This window comes from Galendromus occidentalis, unplaced genomic scaffold, assembly GCF_000255335.2.
Source record: "Galendromus occidentalis unplaced genomic scaffold, Mocc_1.1 scf7180000076525, whole genome shotgun sequence".
NCBI lineage: Eukaryota > Metazoa > Arthropoda > Arachnida > Mesostigmata > Phytoseiidae > Galendromus > Galendromus occidentalis.
The window spans coordinates 80,707-103,212 of NW_003804514.1; the positions used below are offsets into that span (position 1 = coordinate 80,707).

General features: G+C 51.7%; 4 protein-coding genes across 4 annotated transcripts; 3 read left to right on the forward strand and 1 right to left on the reverse strand.

Annotated features, from left to right (window-relative positions):
* The first annotated feature begins 21 nt into the window (after nt 1–21).
* Nucleotides 22–19,868, forward strand: LOC100901672 (polyprenol reductase). The gene is made up of 9 exons (XM_003739439.1): nt 22–31; nt 17,347–17,410; nt 18,021–18,132; nt 18,281–18,375; nt 18,540–18,688; nt 18,780–18,826; nt 18,975–19,071; nt 19,157–19,335; nt 19,435–19,868. The coding sequence occupies exons 3-9, from the start codon at nt 18,046–18,048 to the stop codon at nt 19,687–19,689; spliced, it is 909 nt and encodes a 302-aa protein (XP_003739487.1). The 5' UTR covers nt 22–31; nt 17,347–17,410; nt 18,021–18,045; the 3' UTR covers nt 19,690–19,868.
* Nucleotides 1,151–3,226, reverse strand: LOC100902971 (atypical protein kinase C-like). The gene is made up of 7 exons (XM_003739447.1): nt 3,161–3,226; nt 2,939–3,088; nt 2,361–2,791; nt 1,950–2,191; nt 1,724–1,862; nt 1,440–1,634; nt 1,151–1,355 (listed from the first exon to the last, which is right to left on the reverse strand). Exons 1-7 carry the CDS (start codon nt 3,224–3,226, stop codon nt 1,151–1,153), a joined length of 1,428 nt encoding a protein of 475 aa, XP_003739495.1.
* On the forward strand, nt 6,000–7,304 carry LOC100901814 (protein LSM12 homolog). The gene is made up of 4 exons (XM_003739440.2): nt 6,000–6,339; nt 6,541–6,671; nt 6,793–6,902; nt 6,986–7,304. The coding sequence occupies exons 1-4, from the start codon at nt 6,144–6,146 to the stop codon at nt 7,206–7,208; spliced, it is 660 nt and encodes a 219-aa protein (XP_003739488.1). The 5' UTR covers nt 6,000–6,143; the 3' UTR covers nt 7,209–7,304.
* Nucleotides 9,074–16,111, forward strand: alpha-Man-IIb (alpha-Mannosidase class II b). Its single transcript, XM_003739448.3, has 9 exons — nt 9,074–9,198; nt 11,391–11,635; nt 11,807–11,914; nt 12,059–12,245; nt 12,333–12,536; nt 12,694–12,959; nt 13,083–13,224; nt 13,338–13,831; nt 13,920–16,111. The coding sequence occupies exons 2-9, from the start codon at nt 11,442–11,444 to the stop codon at nt 15,823–15,825; spliced, it is 3,501 nt and encodes a 1,166-aa protein (XP_003739496.1). The 5' UTR covers nt 9,074–9,198; nt 11,391–11,441; the 3' UTR covers nt 15,826–16,111.
* Nucleotides 19,869–22,506: the final 2,638 nt, after the last annotated feature.

Below are 22,506 nucleotides of genomic sequence, written 5' to 3' on the forward strand. Positions count from 1 at the left end.
GTTGCCCTCAATGACAATGCGCAGTGGTATCGTTGCTTCTCTTGGCAGCAATCTTCACTTCCCCATTCCCAGAATATAGAATCATGCTCTCTAGCGTTGTACAAGAAGATTATTATCCTGGCTGTTTGAATAAAAGAGCAACGGGGATCTCGAGTGATGAGCGCTGCAGCCACGGATGAAGCAGGTTCGATGATGCGTACTCTCTGTATCCGGTCTGCTCAATGTTCCAGAGGGGGAATGGTCACGACAGGAAAAAATCAGTTCCCGCCGAGCTCTCCCAGCGTATTTCGTGAGAATTGTCGTCTCTCCTACGGCGAAATTCCACAGCCTCGAGCTCAACGCCAGATTTGGAGCTGCTCCTGAGGGAGAGCAATCACTGCAGAGAACTCTCGACGCTGGATTATTCCCTCCCAGCCGCACGCTGTGTGCGATCGACACCTGGCGATGACTCGCGTGGATACGAAAGTTCAAGATTCCCAATCGCGTTCCTCGCATTCCAGGCAGCGCGACCCTGTTCGGGTTCGTCTCACGGTCATGTTCCCCTAAGTCTCCCCCAACCCGACCTCTCGCTTGACGGGCACGCGAGATCGTTTCTCAGCCTAGCGCTAGCGTCTACGTCGGGGCCGCGCCCCCCGCTCAATATCCAAAGAAAAGACCATTTGATCATGTTTTTACAGTTTTATCGCATAAGAGCAGTCAGTTCAGAGAATGCGGGCTTAACATTGAATCTTCACTCTTGGTCTGAACCACCCGTCCCGCTTGACGGATACGCTTCGTAGCAGAGCTGTGCGCCGCGACCAGAGTTGACGGCGGCGGCGGCGGGGGAGAAATACCCGGCGCGGCGGCACGCCGCGGCGTTACAGCGGCGCACCTCGGCGCTGGAGATAGCCACTGGGAATAATATCAGAGAGACGATTATTTACAATTTATTTTCCACCCCAATAACAATGTAGGGAAGGGCATGCCTTAACTCAACATCGGAACTATGTGTCATATACGCGGCAAAAAACTTTTGCTGTCGTGAATGAAAAGAGTCTTCGTCATCGTTATTGGATCCAAAGTACACCGTTTTTCTCGCAACAAATTTCCTGCGATTGAAAACCTCCGTTCAGGTCGAAATTAGAGTCGAAATCTCTCATTCTGCCGCCGCCTAAGCAGCATCATGCACAGTATTGACTACCGAATTCGACGGCGCGCCGCCGGCGTTTTCGCCGCCGCCGCGCCGTGGAGATTCAGTGGCGGCTGGCGGCGGACTTGCACACTCGGCGCGCCGGCGATCTCGCCACGCAGCGCACAGCTCTGCTTCGTAGTCAAATGATGAGAAGCTCTCGGAATCCTGTGATTCGCGATCTTGCCTGGAAATATCAGCCATCTTCAGAAATTAAGTCACAGGACATCGTTGTGAGGACTTGATCTTCGGAAAGGGGCCGAGAACTTACCATTCCTCGTCTTCCGACAATTCGACGGCTTCAGATGTGAACCGTGGGTCGAAGCACCTGGAGTCTCGGTTCGAGCTCAGTCTGGGCTTGAAGGGTGGAGCGACTGATTTCTTCGACAATTTATCCCAGTCAAGCTCCGCGAAGAACGAATGCGCGCGAATCTCGGCGGATCCTTTGTCTGGGCGACAGCCCAAGCTGGGGACAACAGGAAGATAAACAGATTTCATCATGATTGCGTTTCCGGGGCAGCGAAAGCTCAACCCTTTCTCAGAGTCTTAACTCACCGCTCCGCTGGATCCCTCTTCAGAAGAGCTCTCAGGATCAGCTTTGCTTCTTCGGAGAGATAATCCGGGATGATGATGTCTTTGAACAGAATCTCGCGTATCAATTCATCAAGGTCCCATTGTGCGATATTCAAATCACCTGCGGGACGAAGCTCCTTGATTTCACCATCTCGATTCGAGTCGATGCAGCGTTTCGTACATGATGAGAATTCTCTCAGTCGCGTACCGCAAGAGTTGAAAGGAGAGAGGCCCACCAGCATCTCATAGAGCAGTACACCCAACGCCCACCAGTCTATGCCGAATGCATAATCTTGACCGCAGAGCATTTCTGGGGCGAGATAATTGGGAGTTCCGCATAGGGTCGACGCGGATCGATTGTTCTCGCTGATCCCCTCTCTGCACATTCCGTAGTCGCAGAGCTTCACGTGCCCCTCGTGGTCGAGTAGCACATTGTCCAGCTTCAGATCTCTGCAAAGAGCATCATGGTATTTCGTTTCAATCTGATTCGTCAGATGGGAGATACTGGTCAGAATCAGGGGTGCATGCTTGCGATTCCGCAAATCAGCATCGATCACCGCATGGAAATATACATCAGCGAAGACATGTCTTTCGGGAGTTCCCACAATGAATCGAATACCTGTAGATCACCCCCTCGCCGTGAAGGAATTCCAGAGCCAGACAAATCTCGGCCGAGTAGAAACGAGCGTGGACCTCCACGAACCGACCCGCCTGCTGCATGTGATACATGAGATCGCCGCCGCGAGCGATGTCCATTACGAAATAGAATCGTTTGCTGCTTTCGAAAGAGGCTTGAAGCCCTACTAGGAAGTTGCAAGAGAGAGCTAATCGCAGAACTCGCTCTTCGGTCCGTATACAGTCGAGGTATTCGTCGCGAGTGGCGCGCTGCTTGCTCATGACTTTCATGGCATAGAGCTCTTGGCTTGATCTGTGCTCGACCATGAACACTGTCGAATAGGAGCCTCGACCGATGACCTTAATTAGTTCATAGTTCTCTAGCTCGGGTGCACCGTCAAGCGACAAACAGGATTTGCTCAGAGAGCCATTCATCTGCAAGGTAGAAAACTGGGGCTTCATAGAGGAGGAGGGAGGAGGAGGCACCCTCTAGACTCTAGAACTCTAGAAGAATCTATCGCTCGGAATTTCTTCTCTGGAACTTTACGACCTCGCAACCTTCGACGAGGTAGAGAGTCTCACCATATCACGCCTCAGAGCGACTCCATCATCAGATGCATAGCAATAAGAAGACACTGACGCGCGTTCAGAGAGAACAGGGTCGAGGGAAGCGGATGGGTTTTTTCCCGCGGGACCATTCTCGATGGACCAGTTTTCGAATTTCACGACTTTCTGAGAAGAGAATCGGGCGCTGAATACTTACTTGGGAAGTTCGGAGAATTCGAAAAAAGGTTCTATACATACCGTGAAGAAGTAAGATATCAGGTTGCGCGCGATAGCGAAGGGCAGTCTGAGTATGTAAGCTGCCATTGGGTCTAAGCATCGATCTCTCCAGCAAAAAGAAGCTCCTCTGAGCTGTTTCGAGAACGATTCGAAATACGGAGCTCTCTTGGAAGACCGAGTGACTTACGGATTTTACGGTTCCCCGATTGGTTGGCCGATTAATGATAGGATCAGTGAGAGGGCGATACGGCTCGATACCATCGGAACCGCCTATATGGAAATCGGATACAAGAGATGCTCTCGAATCCGAGATGCTGGTTCTCTTGTTCTGGACGGAAGTATATACGAAACAGCCACGTATCGAAGTCTTCTCCCGGCATCCGCCGAAACTCTCTCATCGGCGGCACCGAAAACACGGAATAAAAACTGCCTGAATCGATTACCGCAGAATAATTCTGTCTCCCTTCAATTGATTGATTGATTGTTCCTTTATATTGCCTTCTGGGAACCCTAACGATCTAACGATAAGATCGATCGGTTAGGGTTGAGTCGATAAGTCCGCGGAGCTCTCGTCGTAGCAGAACTTCAATCTTGGCGACAAGGATACCGTGTGAATCTCCCAACATACTTTCTGATCTGCGGATATTCGATTTACACCGCGTAAAAACAGCAAGTCCGTGGATATCAACCAGTCTCTGATGTGAGCCTCTTTTCCGGCTCCCACAGCATTCGCAGACTCTGGTCGCTCCCGCGATATTTTTCACGGTGCTCTCGATTCAACGGGTGTCAGGCAGCATGACAACCTGATTCGTCGTCGCACATCGACTTGGGGCGCGTCGTATCATTCATGACGAGAATCTTCCGAATTGGAGTTACAAACAAATAAGCATGGTTCCGGGGCTCGGGTCCATTATCAGACTAAGGATACGTGAGGAAAAGCCAAGTTCCGATCGCGATACAGCCATCAAAGTCATCCAATCCCCCATCCAGCTTGCAATCCCTCAATAGCATGGGCAGTTGCGAGGAGAAGAGACTATAGGCAGAGACTTGATTGGAGTTCACATCTTTTTCGAAATACAATGATAGAATCTCTTCAGAGATTCGACGCTTAGGTTTTGTCGTGAGCAGACGCACCGACCACGCATCGACGCCGATCAGATAACCGAAATCGTGAGCTTCTGGATCGGACGATCCTTGTCACCCATGTTCGCTACGCAGTCTTCGATAGAAGTTCGTCCAGGAATACTCCAAGCCGCATCAGTGTCGAATGTTCCGTTAACGAGAGCAATCTACAATAATTCTCCAATCAGGCTCCCATCTTCATTCCGCAGCCGTGATCCGGGCTGTATCGAGGAGGGGGCTCAAGACCCTCCATCGTCTTCCGCATCTCTGGAATGTGGCGTTCTTCAATAGCCGGAGTTCAAGTTCCGGGTCGGAAACCACCCTGAAACCCTTCTGTGGGCCTCTCTCGTTGAGGGAGAGAGTTCCACCCCCCATCCCGGAGCTCCTGGATATAAATTCGTAGACGAAGGACTGAGAAAATCATTCGAGAACGCCTATGAGAATCCCTACGAGCAACAAGCACTGACTTCACTCGCAGCCCATCTGAAGATCTTGTGTGGACTTCGAAGTTATCCACTCGTGGCGACGGATTTTCGCGGGTTTTTCCTACCACGATTATCACAACAAGGAGCGTGGACGAGAGAATCATCGCCGAGAGGAAGCTAGGCAACAAAAAAGTCCGTGTGTGGGTTTGCCGTGTCTCGGAACAGACGACTCTCTTCTTCACACCGCTGCCTGCTTACTACTGCTACTACAGCTCGCTTGTTGGTGGTTGGTCGAGCGAGTGAACAATCATCATCATCAACGTCGTGGTGGTGGTGTTGAAGTCGTCGTCAGAGAACGGCGGTGGTGTGGTGGTACTTTGCCTACTGCAGTGTGTGTCTGAGCGCGTGCGGATGTGGTAGAAGCTCATTCCTTTCACCACATCGTCGAACGTACTCACCGCTCCCTTGGTCGTGCGTCCGGCTTCCCCGGTGCGGTACGGAGCTTTCATCGTATAGAGAAGGCGAAAAGAGTTCAGTGTCTTCGGCGGACTCTCGGCAGCTAAGCGAGAAGCACAACTTCTGGCAGAGGATCTGATTGTGTATAATTGTGTTCCGCTTGTTCAGTTGTTACTTCCGCTGTTGCTCCGCGATCGGCAGGAGCTCGAACCCGACCTCAAAACTTCCAACTCGAACCGACGAAGACCTTGTCGCGGGACCTTTCGCAAGGGAACGACAGGACCGGCGTTCTCTCCGTCTATTGCCGACTGATTGTCGGATCGCTCTTTGCGCTCCATCGACAGGCGGCAGACTCGCGAGTTCAGCGAGGGAGCTTTGTCTGTTCCGCACTGCGGTCTATGCGGCTTCCTGAGCTCTTCGAAGAATCTTCTGATGTGATGTGGACCGTTCAACAGGAGTGCTGAACCGAGCCAACGATTCCGGTACACTCGAATGTGGAATTGATCGACTGATTGATAATTAAATCGATCCATCGATCCAACGTGTGTCTGCCAGGGGAACACTCCTGGGAAACTCAATCGAAGGTCCATCAGCATTTATCGTCTGCGTGCATGGGACTCCATTGACGGTATGGCCGCGAAAAAAATCTGAGTGACTCTGGTGACTTCACGACCACTGCCCGTGAGGACTCGAAGGACGATATCCGAAGCAGCTGTTGAGAGAACCCTCACTGTCTTCGGAAGATTCCTGTCTCTAGATCGTGTTGAGGACTACCGGTCTATTGGCTTTGTGAACTTTGGACCCGAGAGTCTGCCTCGTTCTCGATCGCGATTCGTTCATCTTTTCGCTTTGGCCGATCATTCTACAGTGGGGCCATCGGACGGAATCCAGTGCATTGAGAACTCTAGTCGACTCCATTCATCGGCACCGGTGAAAACGATAATCGAACCTTTGAACACTCTCCTGGTTGTCTTGAGGACAATAATCTTCGAACGACTAAAATGAGCGCCTCAGGAGAATTCGGAATCGGGATGAACAGCGCGGGGGGCAACGGGGGTGGAGGAGCGAATTCCGTGGCCGCCGACATTCCAGAATTGTTCCAAGTCGGCTGTGTTGTGACTGTGGAGAACCTTTGCAAGGAACGATTCCAAGGCGAGGTGATCGCTTTCGACGAGGAGCACAAAGCTCTTGTTCTTAGTAAGTGCTGCTTAAATTAGCTGCTTAGCTGCTTAAATTAGCTGCTTAGCTGCTTAAATGACAATGCTGATCCATGAGGCTTCTGTTATGGAGCGATATCTCGACCTGGAACGCTGAATGGCTTCAACGTTCTCTATCGAATGAGGTTCCCCATCCTCTAGACGGTAGAGTTTATCAGTTTCCGTTTTTTTGGATTTTCAGAGTGTCAGACGGCAGACCGTAAGACCAACGATGTCCGCGTGGTCAATTTGCTGTGTGTGACTAATATAAATATCGAATCGGAAGCAGGAACGACTGCTCCGTCTCCTCCCGCACAAATAAACATCGAGAAGGTTAGTTCCGCCCCCGAATGAGAGAAACTTTAGATCACCAGGACCAGCCTCGACGGCTGCTCATGTCGGCTCAGCCAGCCTCCGTCCGCATACGTGACTTAACTTTTTCATTTTCTTGAAGGTTCGAGCTCGCATAAAGAAGAACAATGATGAGCGGAGGAAAATGGCCGCTGCGATCGCGAAAGGAGTTTCAGGAGAGGGCATAAGCCTATTCCTGGCCATTAGGAAAACGTAAGAACAGATCGCAAGTGTCCGCAATCCGAAACAAGCACCTCGACCGAACATTTCCCTAACCTTGTGTTCATCGTTTCCAGCATTGAAGAGGTCACGTGGCATGATCGAGATATTCTTGTCATGAACTCGGTTCGCATTCAGCCTCCATACCAACCCGAGAACTGCGTGCCCAGCCATGACGCGGCCGGACTTGATCATCAGTCTGTCGCGCACGTGAAGAACATCGTCGAAAAGCATCTCAAAGACTTGAAGCAAATGGACGTCTCTTCGCTGTCGAAAGCCAGTTTGAAGGACAAACCCTGAGAGAAAGAACGCGGAACCGCCCCACGGAAGTCGTCGATATATCCATAGGTCAACGAAGCGTGACCATCGGAAAATACATTTATTTTAGTTAAAAAAAGAAAACGAGCGCCTCTTCCTTCAAAATACACAATAACACCTGTATATTGTACGCGCATCTAACTACTAAGGGCGCTTTTGCGTCCCACAGCGGGAGAAAGGGCCGGATTCAGATCGTAGAGCGGAGGAAACCGGCATGCCCACCTCTCTGGGAAGAGACTTTTCGAAGCATCCTCAAGCGTGATGCCTCAATATGTCACACCTCGGGGCATTGAAATGTTCAAGCAGATTCGCAGGTTTCGAGGCTCCGAGTGAACTTGGAGCGGTCTCATCCGGGCATGAGCATTCGCTCATACAGAAAATTGAGTTTTAGCCAAACATAAGCCAGGATCATTATCAGGCTCCCAGTGGGGAACATCGATCTCGGAAGATCCGCTGAATGGTGGAATCTCACTGGGAAGCGATCTCTGTGATTTCTCGACGAAGAGAGAAGGGAGTCACCTCATCGCCCCTCTCTGCATGAGCGACTGTCGTTCGGTCAGGAGCATGATCAAAATTAAGCCGGATAAGCGGGATAATCGGTCTCTCGGGCACGCTACCGGACAACCCGTCACTGGTTTGCATGAATCTTCTACTTGCACGGTTGACGAGGTGTCTCTGGCGGATGTGGTTTCCGGTGAGTGAGGCCTTCTGGTCTCATCTGAGCGAAGCGAACGTCGAGAGTCCCCGCGGCGGGTCCCCATCAGGGGAAGCTATAGCGACGAGGACCCCGTCGAGGGTTCGCGCGACGGCAACACGAACTTCGTGAACTACGACTTGCGGCAGTCGTGCCAATGAGTTACTCTGATACGGTCCTATGATCCAAAAAATGTTTATATAATAGAGGCTGGCATGATCAGAGTGTATAATATCGAGAACGAGCAGAGGGAGATCACATAAACGAGGCTTCACTGTATTCCCGATCTCAGGCCATACTACGGAGACCCGAGGAAGCTGACGGACGTATTCAAGGTCAGCTTGGTCGCTGTACCGCCACCTCTGCATTGGGAGATACTTCCGCGAAAGACATCCGCATCGAGATCATCCAGGCTCTCCGGGAAGCCGGCGAATCATCTGCTGACCGCTGGATTGGCCGCTCTGCAGGACGAGGTCATGGACAGTGGCGGATCCAGGGGGGGTGGGGGAACGGTCGGCTGTCACGGCCGGTTAGCGCCCGAAGGTCGTACCAAAGCGCGTGAGACATCTCTGCGTGCTAACGACGCGATCGCTGAGGTAGTTCATCCTATCTGATCCGTGCTTTCATTTCCTTCGCTAGTGCTCGGATGCATGTGATTTCGGTTCATATTCCACCTGTATCGTACGCATACACCCCTCTTTCCGGATTCCTGCGTCGGGAGTTCCCGAATTCGGAACCAACCAGCGTCGGAATTCAGGACATACCGAATTTCCAAGAAGAAAAGTCTAGGCAGGGGAGGCAGATGCACCCGCCTGTGTGGTGTGTGGAGGTGCGGACCTGGTCCCTTGCTTCTTTCAAGCAGAGATCATCATCGTCAGACTCCCGTGATCAGCCGTCAGCCGCCTCTCCCCATAAGAGACTTCGATACGAGGTAAATTCCATCACTCCGTTTCGTCCCCTCACCTTCGTCATCGTTCCTACGGAGTTTATGAATGTGATGTGTTCCCTCATCATTCCAGGAGATTGACATTCCCTCGTTCGTCGATATCTTGACGATTGCGAGACTAGCCGCCGTCGAATCCGCGCCGTCTGCCGTCGAATGTGTTTCCCTCTCTTCTGACAGTCGACATTCGCTGGTTCCGCTAGGAGCAGTGCGGGAGAGGAAAACATCGTCGGTCTGTGGGCGACATTGCCTCTCCAGTGGATTGAGTGACAGTTGTTGCACGGATCGACACCTTTGATTCTCTATCCGGTGAAGTTCATCACCTGGAGAAATGGGTTGGTATAAACCTGAAAACATAGTTGTTGCTTCGCAGCCTGAGCTTCCCAAAAGACGAACAGATGGGTTGGGCGCCCCCGCTCTGATTTTCGGTCAAAGGAGAAATATTTCTTCTCCTAACCCATCTTGACGATTTCCGATGATTTTGCGCTGAGCGGCTTGCTCTCGGACTGGTTGCAATAGATCCGAGGGCTCACATTCGCTCACGCTATCACTGTGACATTCCCCCCAGATACTTATCACAATATATAAGATAGCATCGAATTTCATCCCTCCGACCCCTTCTGGGGAGGAGTCATGAAGTCATGAAGTCACCCAATGTCTCCAATAAGAGATCATCCCCTGAGATTTCCCCCGCTCTTGCCTCCTGGCGCCCTCCGACATCTCCCGCTCAGGAACTCCGGAACTTGAACGTATTCGCTCCACGCAGATTCGCGGAGCGAGCCACTGTGAGAGGGTCCACAAGAGTTTTGGAGTCGATTTCATGCTGTAGAAATCGAACGCAGCTGGAACGGGTTATCAGGCATGGAAGATTCGAAGTGTGTACGACGACTCTCTTCTCGCGAATGAGGGGTATACAGGCAAGCTCGAACTTCAAAATAGTAGTCAGGAGGTAAGCCTCAGCCGATTTCCGACTCATCTGGAAATCAATAGGCGATTGATGCGGTGAACAGCTGACTAGCAAATCGGTCGTTCATCGTCATGCCTCATGAGACCGCAATCGAACCCGGAAGCACGGGCCAGATTGAAGCGCCGGCATACAAGAGGCGGTCCGGAGTGAAGGAAGATTTTCTTGGCGTCTCGGACGGAATCTTCTGATTTCCTCCTCCGTGGATTCGCTCAAGCATGAGAGCCGTCCGTCATTCCACGAACCTCGACGACACGGGCAGCTCATTTCACCTCTCTGACTCGTTCGGAATTGTCCGAGGTCCGTGGAAAGGAGCTGCCTCCTCTAGTGAACGTGCCGTCATTGTCGGAGCCTGCTGTAATTGGTTTCCGCTGTCCGCGCAGGTGAACGCTTGATAGCTTAGGTTCAGCCGGTTTTGATGTCCGCTTCCACCCAAATCAGGAAAACTATTCTGAAGCGACTTCCTAGCGCTGCGGAAGCGGACCACGTAACCGAGCCAGGGACCAAGCATGATCCGAGCTGCCAGATAAGCTCGACGGGCGTTATTCGTATTTGTTCGATGCAATCGCAATGAAAGTTCACGAGAGGTCCAGCTGGTCCTGAATTGTTGAACAGCTCGATACGTCTTCTGAGACCGGCCGTGCGCCGTCCGCCTCACTCAGTCCTGATATTCGACATTGTCACTCCTGCCCCGTCGCAATCCCGGCTGACCGAACTCGGTCACTACTGTCCCGTCCTCGGCTTCTGAGTACTTCACATGTTTCGTGGCTCGCTCGCTTCTCATCGAAGCCCCGTTGCGTTGTCGTTCCTTTCTCCCTTCTGGACCATGAACCCTGTCGCTCGACAGCTCGCGCCGTTCTGTCGAGGGAAACCAAGCGTTCACGGAGCGGTATGGGCGAGCCGCTGAGAAAAGCATGAACTCTATGCAATTCGACACTCGAATGGAATCGAAATCTTCTCATTCCGAGCGAATGGAGTTGACTCAAGATGGGTTCAGGACGAATCGAGCTTTGTGAATGTCCGCTCGCGATCTACCATGCTCTTCCTCGAAGAGGCACTGGTCGTAGGCTGAAAAAACTTGGAGAAAGGATATTTCTTCATCGCCGAAAGTTTCGATGAGCGAGAGCGAGACGCGAGCAGGCTGTCTTGATTGATGACATCCTAGTCGCTCACGTTCGGTACGGAGCGTTCTATAATGGATGCAGTCCTCGAACGCGGACCTCTTGATTTTTTCCGGTCCAGTTTGTTCGTCGGATTCTCGCTCTCGTGTGTTCACACTCGAGCTTTTAGTGGGGACTTTTCATCGCTATTCGGTAATTTTCTCTCGGGGGACATATGCCCGGTCTCAAACAAAAGGAAAGGCCTTCTGGAATTCCTATCAGATGAAGATATTCTCCAGCGCCTGATCCCGTTTGCATGCGATGCCTCTACTCGATTCGGGCGCTTGATGAGTATTTCTTGGACGGATATGAGTAGACCGAACGGGGAGGTCGAGTCCGATGTGATTCTCCGGTAGTGGCTCCGATCGTGCTGAGAACTCACGCTTCCTTTTTTTCCGACCAGCTCGAACCGCAAGTGGGTGATCCTCATCGTGCCGACGTCATTGCTCAAGGGATGAAGTCCACGCTGCTACGACCGAAGAACCTTTGCGTTCTGCTCATCCTGCTGGTTGTGGCCACTCTGATCCTATGCTTTCAATACCAAAATACCAGCTTACGCGATTGGTACGCTTCGCCAAGGCTAGAGGAACCGAAAAAATCAGAGTCCGATGGATATCGACAGCCGCCGGAATCTATCGTCGATCCCAAGTGAGTCACCGGTCGCCTGTAAGACAAAATGACTTTCCGTAGCGACACCTCTAGCATTCGGATGATTCCACGAAAATTTATTACCATTTATTACGAAAACTTATTCGGATGAAATAAGTTTCGGATGATTCCACGACCCCGTCTGATACTAGTGTGTCTTCCATGTCGCAGCTCTCTGGACCAGCCAGTGGAGAAAGTCCCGGTTTCTTTCACCGCGATCCGGGTTGATGATCCGCCGAGCAAGGAGAGCTCCACGAAAGCGCTCCCCCCGATAATCGAGTGAGTTTTACCTGGAAAATCATAAGCTCGGTCCGAGAGCAGCACTCATTGGTGGCGAAGGGTTTCCATGGTGCATCGGGACACTTGGGAAGCCACTCTCTGTCGGCGTAAGCTATGAGTGTATCATCTCTGTCCGTTTTCCAGCTTCGAATCCCCCAAGAGGAAGTCAGACTTCTGTTCAGCGAAACTCTCCAAAAGCAAAGTGGACATCGACACTGTGGAAAGCTATAAGACCCTAGAGTTCTCGAAATACGATATGAATTTCTGGAACTCTCAATGGGAAGAGCGCTATCTGAAGATCAAGTCTGATCCTCAGAAGCCTCCCTTGAAGGTCAGTTCGATCATTCCGACGGTGATTTTCCGCAGCATCTGAATACGTTGCTCGTGCTCACTCATTCCAAGCGTGCTATTCTCGCAGGTCATAGTTGTCCCGCACTCCCACAACGACCCCGGCTGGCTCCGGACATTCGATGATTACTTCCAACGCCAGACGGCTCCGATATTAGACAACATGCTTGCGTTCTTGAGTTCTCACCAGGACTTCAAGTTCGTTTGGTCCGAAATGTCCCTCTTCGCCCGCTGGTGGCAAAGGTTACAGAATCGACCCAATGCGAAACCCCAGGTACTTTCCACATTATATATGATGTCCTCACTTCACTCGGCCGACCAATTAGCGGTTCCGAATCTCTCAGGCGAATTCTGACCTGGCTGCCTGATTCGGGCAAGGGTCCTTGCGAGAGCAAATATCCTATACCGCTGATCCTCACGCTCTCCATCAGGTCGTGGATCTCATTGAGCGCGGTCAGCTCGAGCTCCTGACCGGCGGGTGGGTGATGACGGATGAGGCTGGAGTGAATTTGTATGCGATGCTGGATCAATTGATCGAAGGTCATCAATGGATCCGCTTCCATCTCGGTGAGAAGGCCCTGCCAAAGAACGGCTGGTCCATCGATCCTTTCGGCCACGGTAACGCCGTGCCCTACCTGCTGAGACGCTCTGGAATCCACAACACGTTCATCCAACGCACTCACTATGCGTGGAAAAGGTGAGCACCGAGTTGTGAGTATAATCCTCATCCTCCACCGTCACTGCTCGCGATCGTAGAGATTTCCAGCGAGTGAAACTCTGCTGGACTGGATTTAAATTCGGAATCATATCCCACTTGCAGTCTCTTGACCGATCGACGGCAGCTCGAGTTTCTTTGGGAAACAATTTTCAAAAGGAAGACCGCATCGCCAGAAGCAATCATGTGCCACATGGCCCCATTCGATCTCTACTCGATCAAGCACGCTTGTGGGCCTGACAAACAGGTATGAGCATCAATGACAAGCGAGGGGGGCTTCGGTATGAATTCAGGATTATAGCGATCCCTGCTGACCATGTCTCGGCGGATTTCGAATAAGGAAGATTCTCTCCTCTACAGACCTGTCTCCGTTTCGATTATCGTAGGCTCTCTGGAGAATACTCAGAGAGCAGGAGCGAACCGGTCTCCGACAAGAATATCCACAGCCAAGCAACAGCGATGTTGGGTCAATATGGCCGCTTGGCATCCTTCTTCGAACACAACATCGCTTTGGTCCTGCTGGGCGATGACTTTAGATTCGATCACTCATTGGAGTGGGAGCAACAATACGACAACTACAATAAAATCATCAATTACGTGAACGATCACAGCGCGGTTTTCGGTGACGCTCATATGTCATTCGGAACGCTGGCTGACTACTGGAACGAGGTCTACAAACGCCAGAAGGAGTTTCCGAAACTTTCGGGGGATTTCATGCCGTACAGCGATGTCTACTCCGAAGGTCTGCCCAATTATTGGACGGGTTACTACACGACGCGACCATTCCTCAAACAACTGTCACGAGAAGTTCAACATTACTTGCGCGCAGCGGAGATTCTCTTCACTTTGGGGAGGTGAGTTTCCCTTCTGCAGATTTTCCCTCAACAATATTCGGATGCAGTGGACTCTTAGGAGCCGATAATTACTTTCCCCCTTTCCCAGGCGGAGCCTCCTCAGCGGTGGGAATGAGCAGCTGCGGTCCCGACTCGATGCGGATTACCGCGCGCTGACTACGGCGCGGAACCAGCTTGGAATTTTCCAACATCACGACGCCGTGACCGGAACGTCGAAAGATTTCGTCATGAAAGACTACGGAGCGCGCTTGTTCGTGGCTCTCACGAACGTCCAATCGATTATCGCTCATCTGGTTCAGTACCTACAGGTCAAGAACAAACCTCGATATCAACCTCTGGGAGCAAACAACTCCTCTCAGCAACCTTTCTCGACGTATCTACAATTCAGCGAAAAGAAGCAGTCGTACGAAACGCTCCCGGTCCGGATGCCGCTCAGAATTAGCCCGCGACAGCCGAATGTACTCGTAGTGTACAATAGTCACGGTCACGTCGTCCAGGACGTGATTCGATGCGTCGTCACACAACCCGTCCAGAAAGTCGTCGGTCCAGGAAACAAAGAATTCGTCTTCCAGCTGAATCCAATCTGGGAGTACAGTGCGGAAATTAATGCGGATATGTACGAGCTCGTGTTCATCGGAGACCTGGCACCTCTATCGACGACGACTTTCGAAATCCATGGACTGGCCGCCGGAGAGACTTCCAAAATCCCCGCAGTGAGCGTGAAACTCTTTCTGTCAGACACGTGGGGCGATGCGGCCACGTCGACTTTATCAAACGGCCACCTCTTCAATTTTGAGAATTCGGGACACGGTGACGTATCGCTCACGAATGATAATCTACATGCTGTTTTCTCGTCCCACACCGGCCTCCTGAGTCACTTGAATGGAAGGCCGGTCGGCCTCAGTTTCGGCGCCTACCGATCAGTCGATTTCCACAGCGGGGCCTATCTGTTCAGACCTGAGACCGGATCGCCACCGTTCAACGTAACAGGACGTTTCCCCATGACGCGTCTCGTGCGAGGCCCGGTCATGAGTGAGATGATCGTCGTTTATCCCAATACGGTCATGCAGAGAGCGAGAGTATATCACACGACGGGCCCACTCTCGCTAGGTGTGGAACTGGAAACGAGTTTCGACCTTTCGATCCGGAGAGAATATTTTGAGTTCTTCATGACGATCAAGTCTGACGTGTCGTCCGGTCAAGAATTTTTCACCGACTCTGGCGGCTTCGAGATCGTTCGACGGGTGCGGAACGATCTTTTGCCGATCGAGGCTAACTATTATCCAATGACGGAAGCTCTGTTCATCGAAGACGATACCCGCCGTCTCACGCTTCTCGCCAACCATCCCCACGGCGTCACTTCGAGCTCACCCGGTCATCTTGAGGTGATGCTCGAGCGCAAATTGCGTCACGACGATGCTCGAGGTCTCGGCGAGGGTGTTGTGGACAATCTTCACACGAAGGCCAAGTTTTGGCTGTTGGCAGAGAGTCTTCAAGGAAAAACTGAAGTTCCTCTCCTGAGCCGAAACTCACACATCCTGTCCACAATGCTCAACTACCCGCCCATCGTTCTCCAATCGACGCCGCAGGCAGACCAACGTGAACTGATCGAACAAGTTTCGTTTTTGCGGCAGCCCACAGCTTGTGATCTTCATTTACTCGCTATTCGGACAATGCCGTCAGATAAGTACCACAAGCCGAGCGATAAGGCTTTGATGGTCCTCCATCATCGAGCTCCCGATTGCAGATTCTCATCTGCGACTGGATGTTCAGACAACTCGCGAGGCGTCGATTTCGAAGACGGCCTCGTTGCTTTGATTACGGAAACTAGTCTAACGGGCACTACAAACGGAAAAACGGTCCCCGGCAAGCGAATTCAAGTCGCTCCGCACGAGCTCGCGTCTTTCGTCCTTCTAATGAAGGAGGGAGATGGTGAGGTTTTGAAAGCGGTCCCACACGAAGTTGATGGCATCGAAAGGCCTCCATCAACATGAAGCACGCGGAGGGTAGCGATCGCATGCGATTTTCGGGCAGCTCGGTGAACGTGCGCGAAGGCTCCTTGGATTTAAATCCGAGATGAGAGATTTGAATCGAGAGCTTCGTGCGATCGAAACTTCGGTGATGGAAGCTCGAGATGGCTACTCGAGAGCTTGCTTGCATGGTAGAAATGTCCAGAATTTGATCAGCGTTGGGAAATTGCTCTCATTCCCCGAGAGAGAAATGTTCCAGCCTGAAAGACGGTATTGCCGGGCGAGATCCATCCATGCCTCGGACGCTCGCTCTTGCGGTCGTCTTGGGTGCTCTGTGTATAGTCAGGGTCCTTTCTTCCCGGGTATACTTCGTGCTATACTCCTAGATCCCGCAGTGAGCTGTTCTGAAGTATTTACGCTTAACGATACACCGGGACGAACCCGGCGGAATCGGAGGCATGATTTCATTTCCAGGGTATGGCTCCATCGGAATCGCGCCATGGTTCCTCGGAAAAATATTGTTCAGCAGGCTGATACTCAGGCATTTCTCCAGTTTCCTAGCTCTGATGGAGAACATTGTTCTCACGCCGGTACGCACACGACAGCTCTTGGCGTTGGCTGTCACAAATATTCCATGTATAAACTTCCTAGGGTCCACCTGGATATCCTGTAGACCAAACCGTCGGCGCCCTCGACGGTAAAATACGGATGTCACAAGCGCGAACTCCATGGATGATTTAGGACGAAATTCAAATAATCATAAACCCTATTTATAATTATACGTTACCGGGTTTCGGGAGTTTCTACCGTGAAACTCCGAATTTCCGAGGGACTCCGTGAACCGATTCGGGTTTCCGCTGTAAGATACTCGTGTGAATTTTGAGCATATCGATGTAGTCTGATGTTAGGTTCTGTGTAAAGCGTCTGCTAATTGCTTTTGTTCTAATAAAGAAAGAACGAAACAGCGTCCTTGTTTCCTCCCCACAACACCCAGGATTCTCGCAAGCCAGAAACCGATCGGCGGGGAATTATCCGCAGTCGATTGGGATATCGGGGCTCGTTCCGCCTTCCATTTTTCTTCGGATCATTATGTATCATTACTGCTGTGTGTCCGGTGACCAGGAAGACGAAAGATGAAAATTCACCGAAAGGAATGAATTGTTCCATCGACCAAGCGTTATTCCAATGAACTTCATTGGTGCACGCAAAAAGGGCGAAGGAGACCCGAAATTGCTCAACACGCGGGACCAGTCGAAAATCTCAATAACATTCATGAAGATCGTGAAGCCTTCGAGATATGCATACGTGCACGAAAATATTGCACAGAACGCACAGCCTCAAGTACCACGTAAATCCTGTATGTATTCCGGCTCCGGTCCCCAGCCCCGGAGCGGAGCAGGGTAGCACCTCCACGCAGCTCACTTTGGATCTCCCTCTCCCGGGTTATCCTCGCTCAGCCGTCCACGGGGACGGTCGCTCCGTAAACAGTCAAGTGCGATGTAAACCCCGGCCCCCTCGCTCAATCGCTTGACGTAGGCAGCTTAGATTGACGCTGATTGGGCACTTGCACGGTCTCCTCGTTCTCCCTGGTCACCACAGCAGCTCCATCGTAAGCATTTCCCCCGAACTACAGTCGAACGTCGAGTTCGCTCGAATGATCTCTCCGAGCCAACCTTCACAGTAGTCCATCAAGCAACAATCCCTCATCACATCTCTCCACAATCCCTTTTCCCGACGAGATTCGAGTTCCGCGTGAACTTCCCGCGCGTATTTAGATCAGAACACCAGTAGAACCCGGCATTTCGCTTGGGTACCGAGGACTGACCCTTCAAATCGTAAACTGTGGACGTGCATGAAGAGAGTAAGGCATGCATGATTCTATGTATCATCCGGAGCGCATGACACGAGCTGAGCATAAGCTTCCGCCGGCGGATCGAGCTTGGCTCTGGCCGGCAAAATCGCTGTAGAATCCCTTCTGGCTCCGCGGGGCTTCATCGGCAGTGAGATAATAATTTACCGATGATGACTTCCCGAGTCTCACCCGAGAGAGAGTCTTTCTTCCCATGCGCTCCAAAACAGACCATACTCTCAGGACCATAGGAATGCTATGCTTCCCGAAGATCAGCGAGGTTCAGGAAGACTGATTGATCGGAATGGTCTCATTCTCCCATATCCATGTTGATACAAATCAGTTTGCGGTAAAGTGGAGGACCTTGCAGGAGCCGAATCACCCTTGGGGTTGCAATGATCAATCTACTAGACGTGCTATGGTCCAGTTGCACCTTCCCCCTGTGGATCACTTATCTATTCCTCGTGCACCGTCCTGAAAAGGTGAGCAGAGGAACCCTGCTCGCCCAGAATCGCGCCATGCTCTGTCGATAGATAAAGTACTCGATGAATATTCTCTAGTCGGTGATGCGTTCCCCCGCATGTCCCTGAGGACTAAACTAGCGAGAGTAAGAGATCGGAATCGTTTCAGGTATCGGATCTCCTCGTATCAGCTTTCCTATATGGGAAGCTTTCGAGTAATAACAAGAAAGCCGGACGCCTCAACAATATCGCAATACCGAAAAGGTGCGTTCGAGTCCTCTCTATCGGGAAGAGAACCAAAAACCTCCAATTTCATCCGTGGCTCATACACCCTAGAAGAACGGGAATGGTTCGGAATTGCTGAGTACATACTCACCTCGGGAATCTATCGATGAAAAACTTCATGGCTCTTTGATAATCCCTTGCAGGTGGTTCACGCATTTCTATCAGTACGCCGTAGTACTCTTCAGCTTGTGGTCTCTGATCCTCCTGGTGAGCGCGTTCACGGGCCACGCAGCGGTTCCGTCCTCTCTGAGCTTCTCACTGGATGTCCTGATACATAACAGGCGCAGTCATGGTGAGGCATTCTTACGCGAGCTATGAGTGTTGAGCTCCAGGTAACATTCAACTGTTCGACGGTCCCGCATTGTCGTTTTCGAACTTTGCAGTGCCTTTCGCCGTTGCTCTGTGGGTTCAGCTCCTGACGACCCTACAGGTTTGTGGGAAATCTAGCGAACCTATGCCGCTCCCTTGTGATCTAAAATCATGCTTCAATTCGATAGGATTGAATCTTCGGTTCTTCGCAAAAGAAGTGTCCCACGGAACTCCTCTCAATTATGAATAATGATTTTTCTCGCTCAAAGGTATACCGGCGTTGCTACGAATGCATGTTCGTCAGCGTGTACTCCGACGCGAAGATGCACGTGTGGCATTATGCCGTAGGTTACATATTCTATACAGGTGAGTGCATTGGAGAGGGCGGAAGCCCGGGGGAGAAGTCTGACCCTCGCAACACATTCCTTTCGATGGTTCTTATTCTCCTCAGGAATCCAATACTCGATCCTTTCGATGACGCTTGGGAGCGACTCTTCGACGATTTTCCGATTCTCGGATCTTTTTCGTTTCAACGTCCTCATCGGAACCTTGATCTTCGCTGCGGCCTTCCACTTGGAACATGACACAACTAAGCGCTTCGCGAACTTCCGGAAGGACGCCACAGGAAAGGTGAAGTATCTCCCTTCTTGACTTCGGGTGTTTCGCCCTAAGGTGCCTCCGAGAACACCTGACTCCATGAGGAAACATATTTCATGTCAATTTTCTCAGGTGGTCTCGTCGAAACACCAAGCACCTGTAGGAGGGATGTTCGAATACGTCTCGTCTCCGCATTATCTCGCCGAGATGTTGGTATACACTGGACTGACGGTGATACTTTGGAGCTTCAACTTCACCTGGTTCAATGCGCTTCTGTGGACGTACGTCAACCAATCGGCTATGGCCTTTCTCAGTCACCGCTGGTATCAGTCCAACTTCAAGGACTACCCAAAAACACGCACAGCAGTTATTCCTTTCTTATTGTAAACAAGCATGGAGTGGAATCTCCGTGTTTTGCCACAACGTGAAGGGATGGGAGCAGCGGAGACTTTCAAGGAAAAGCTCGTGACTCATGGAGAATGCATAAAAGAATTCACTGTCTGGAAGACGAGTTTCCAGCGCTCAGGGATATCGAGAATATAATTGTGGAATAATTATGGTCCACCAGGACGCTCGCTCTCCTCAATGTCTAGGGATGATTCCATGTCTCTCGTATAATAATCATTTTCAGCTCGCAGGAAGGATATCGATCTGGAATCGATTCCAGGAGAACATGGAAATCGAGGGAGCAGTTTGTATAGGTAGATAACAAAGATATGCTTTTATTATGACATACGGATATATGGATCCTTGCTCCTCCGACGCCTCTCATGTAACAGCCTTGATATTTGTCTCGACGAACTGTGTTCGAGCAAACGACCCTCTGACCCTGGCAAACTCAAACCACGCAAGGAAGTGTTATATCAGAATCATTCTCATTAATTTTATCGGTGTCTCCCTCGGCCGGGCTGACCTCTGAACTTTCGTCGAGATCGGTCGCATTCCCTGCCTTCGACACGGAACTCAACTCCTCATTTTGCTTCCCGCCAGTCTTTGGACACTTTTCAGGTGAAGTCGGGTCCAGATCACTATTTGAGGTATTGCTCGCGTCCTTCTTCCCGTCCTCATTCGGCCCATTTGAATAGTCACAGTCATTGACAGCTTCCCCCTCCAAATTCGGTTCATCGCAAGGATCATCACAGACTTCGTGGTCCTCTTCCATCTTCTCCCGCTGACTTTCAACGATTCGAGTCTCAGATTCTGGCTCGACGGCAGAACCTGGCCTAGATCCGGCGTTGGCAGAGTCGTCGTCCGGGCTCGAAACAGAATTCTCGTGGGCGAGGGCAGGGTTTGATACGTAACCGGCATCTTCATCCTTCTCTCGATCCATGCTGTCATTTTCTGCAGCATCATCCCCTTGAGGAGATGATGAATCGCGTCGGAGAACTTCGGATTCACCGCAAGCTCCTTCAATAGGTACCTCTGCTGTTTCTTTCTCCGCCTTCTCAGCGTCGTCCGATACATCGGCAATCGCCTCCGATTTCCCGCTGGACTCCTCGTTTTGTACGGTGCCGCCATCGATATCCACCTGGATTTCGTCTGCGACAAGCTCATTCGGCTCTACCGTGGCTCCTGAAACCGTCTCCGACCCAACAACAACTTCCGGAGCAGCTCCCAACTCAGGAACAACTCCCGGAGCGGCTTCCGACTCATGAACAACTTCTGGAGCAGCTTGAGGCTCAAGGACCGGTGCAGACGGAACTTCCAGGGGCGAATTCCCATCCCGAGCGGCGTCGCAGCCTCCGTCGCTGACCTCGAGCGCGTCGTCCGCAGAGGCGGCAACTACGGGAATTTCCCCGTCCAGGCTTTCATCAGAGCTCTCTTCAAGCACGAGTTTGACATCTGACACCGAATTTTGATCTCTATCGGACCCATTGCACGCCTCGTCGACCAATATTGGAATCAGCGCCGGGGCTTGAGACTCCTCGGCTTCTGAGGCTTCACAAAATTCTCTCCCATCCGCCGAGCTCTGTAGACCAGCCGGTGAGTCAGTCGCTGAGTCTCGCGCTTCTTCATTCGCCTCGTCGAGATCGTCTTGGTCAACATTTGAAGTTCTATCCTGAACACTGAGAGAATCTGCTCCCATGCTCAGAGTTTCGTCGTCGCCGCGTGAAGTCGAATCAACGAAATCCGAAGAACTGCCCTGAGGCGCACTTGTTGACGGATGGTCCGTACGAGATTCCGAACTCGTCGCTTCGGCTTGACATCCAGGAGAACCAGGAATCTCCGTAGGGTCGTCGATGAGCTCCGGCGTGGTGTCTCCTGCTATCCTCTTCGATCGTCGCTCCGGAAGCGGCCGAGGTCTGACCGCGGCTTTCGGAACCTTCGTTCTACCGGCGTTGGAATCAACGTGAGCAGTCAGTCTGCGACGTTTGTTCATCCGTTCGAGGAAAGTTGTGATGAGCGGCTGATTCCTGTCCAATGGTTCCTCTTCCGCCTTGCAAGCACAAGTACAATGAGAGCATCTGCCATTCTGCTGCAAACTCAGATACGTCGGCGGATTGCACCCGTTGAGATAATTCTGCATCGGAACAATGGCGAGTCTTTCTAGCACAACCGCCGCGTTCGAGTTGTTCAGAACAATGCTCTGATTTCCGGACGCGTTGACCGTAACGACCTCCGCGGGTCCAGTCGATCTCTCGGGAGTCCCATCCCAACAAACCGATCGACTTTCATCGACGTCCTCTGATCGTCCACACGTCCCTCGAGCGGTTTTCGATTTACTCGACACGGAAGCTCTGCCTTTGGACGCAGATGTCGATTCCTTACGCTTTGAGCCTTTTTCCTGGGGGCGTCGTCTGACTGCGATTGCGAGGAGCCGCGACGTCTCGCGCCGCCGCACGGGTGTCCTGACGCCGGAGCTGGCGTCTGGGCTTTGTGCAACAGAATCGTCGCTCACGCATATTGCGTCGTCAATAGCAGAATCCGACTCAGTGGTGCCGCGTTTCCGTTTCCGTGAGCTTGGGGGACCCCCGCGACCTCTTACGGTGAGCTGAGGCTTCCCCTCGTGGGCTCCGTCGTCCGACTTCGGCACTTTAGTCGGTGGCTCCTCGAATGTCTCAACCGACTGCTTGGATTCCGTCGTCGAGGTTCTCCTTTTCGAAGTCGATGCATCGCGGGGGGATTTGTTGACACTACTCGCCGACTTCCGAGATGCTCTGAACAGGGCTGACATGCGCCGCTTCGTTTTAGCATCGAGGATCA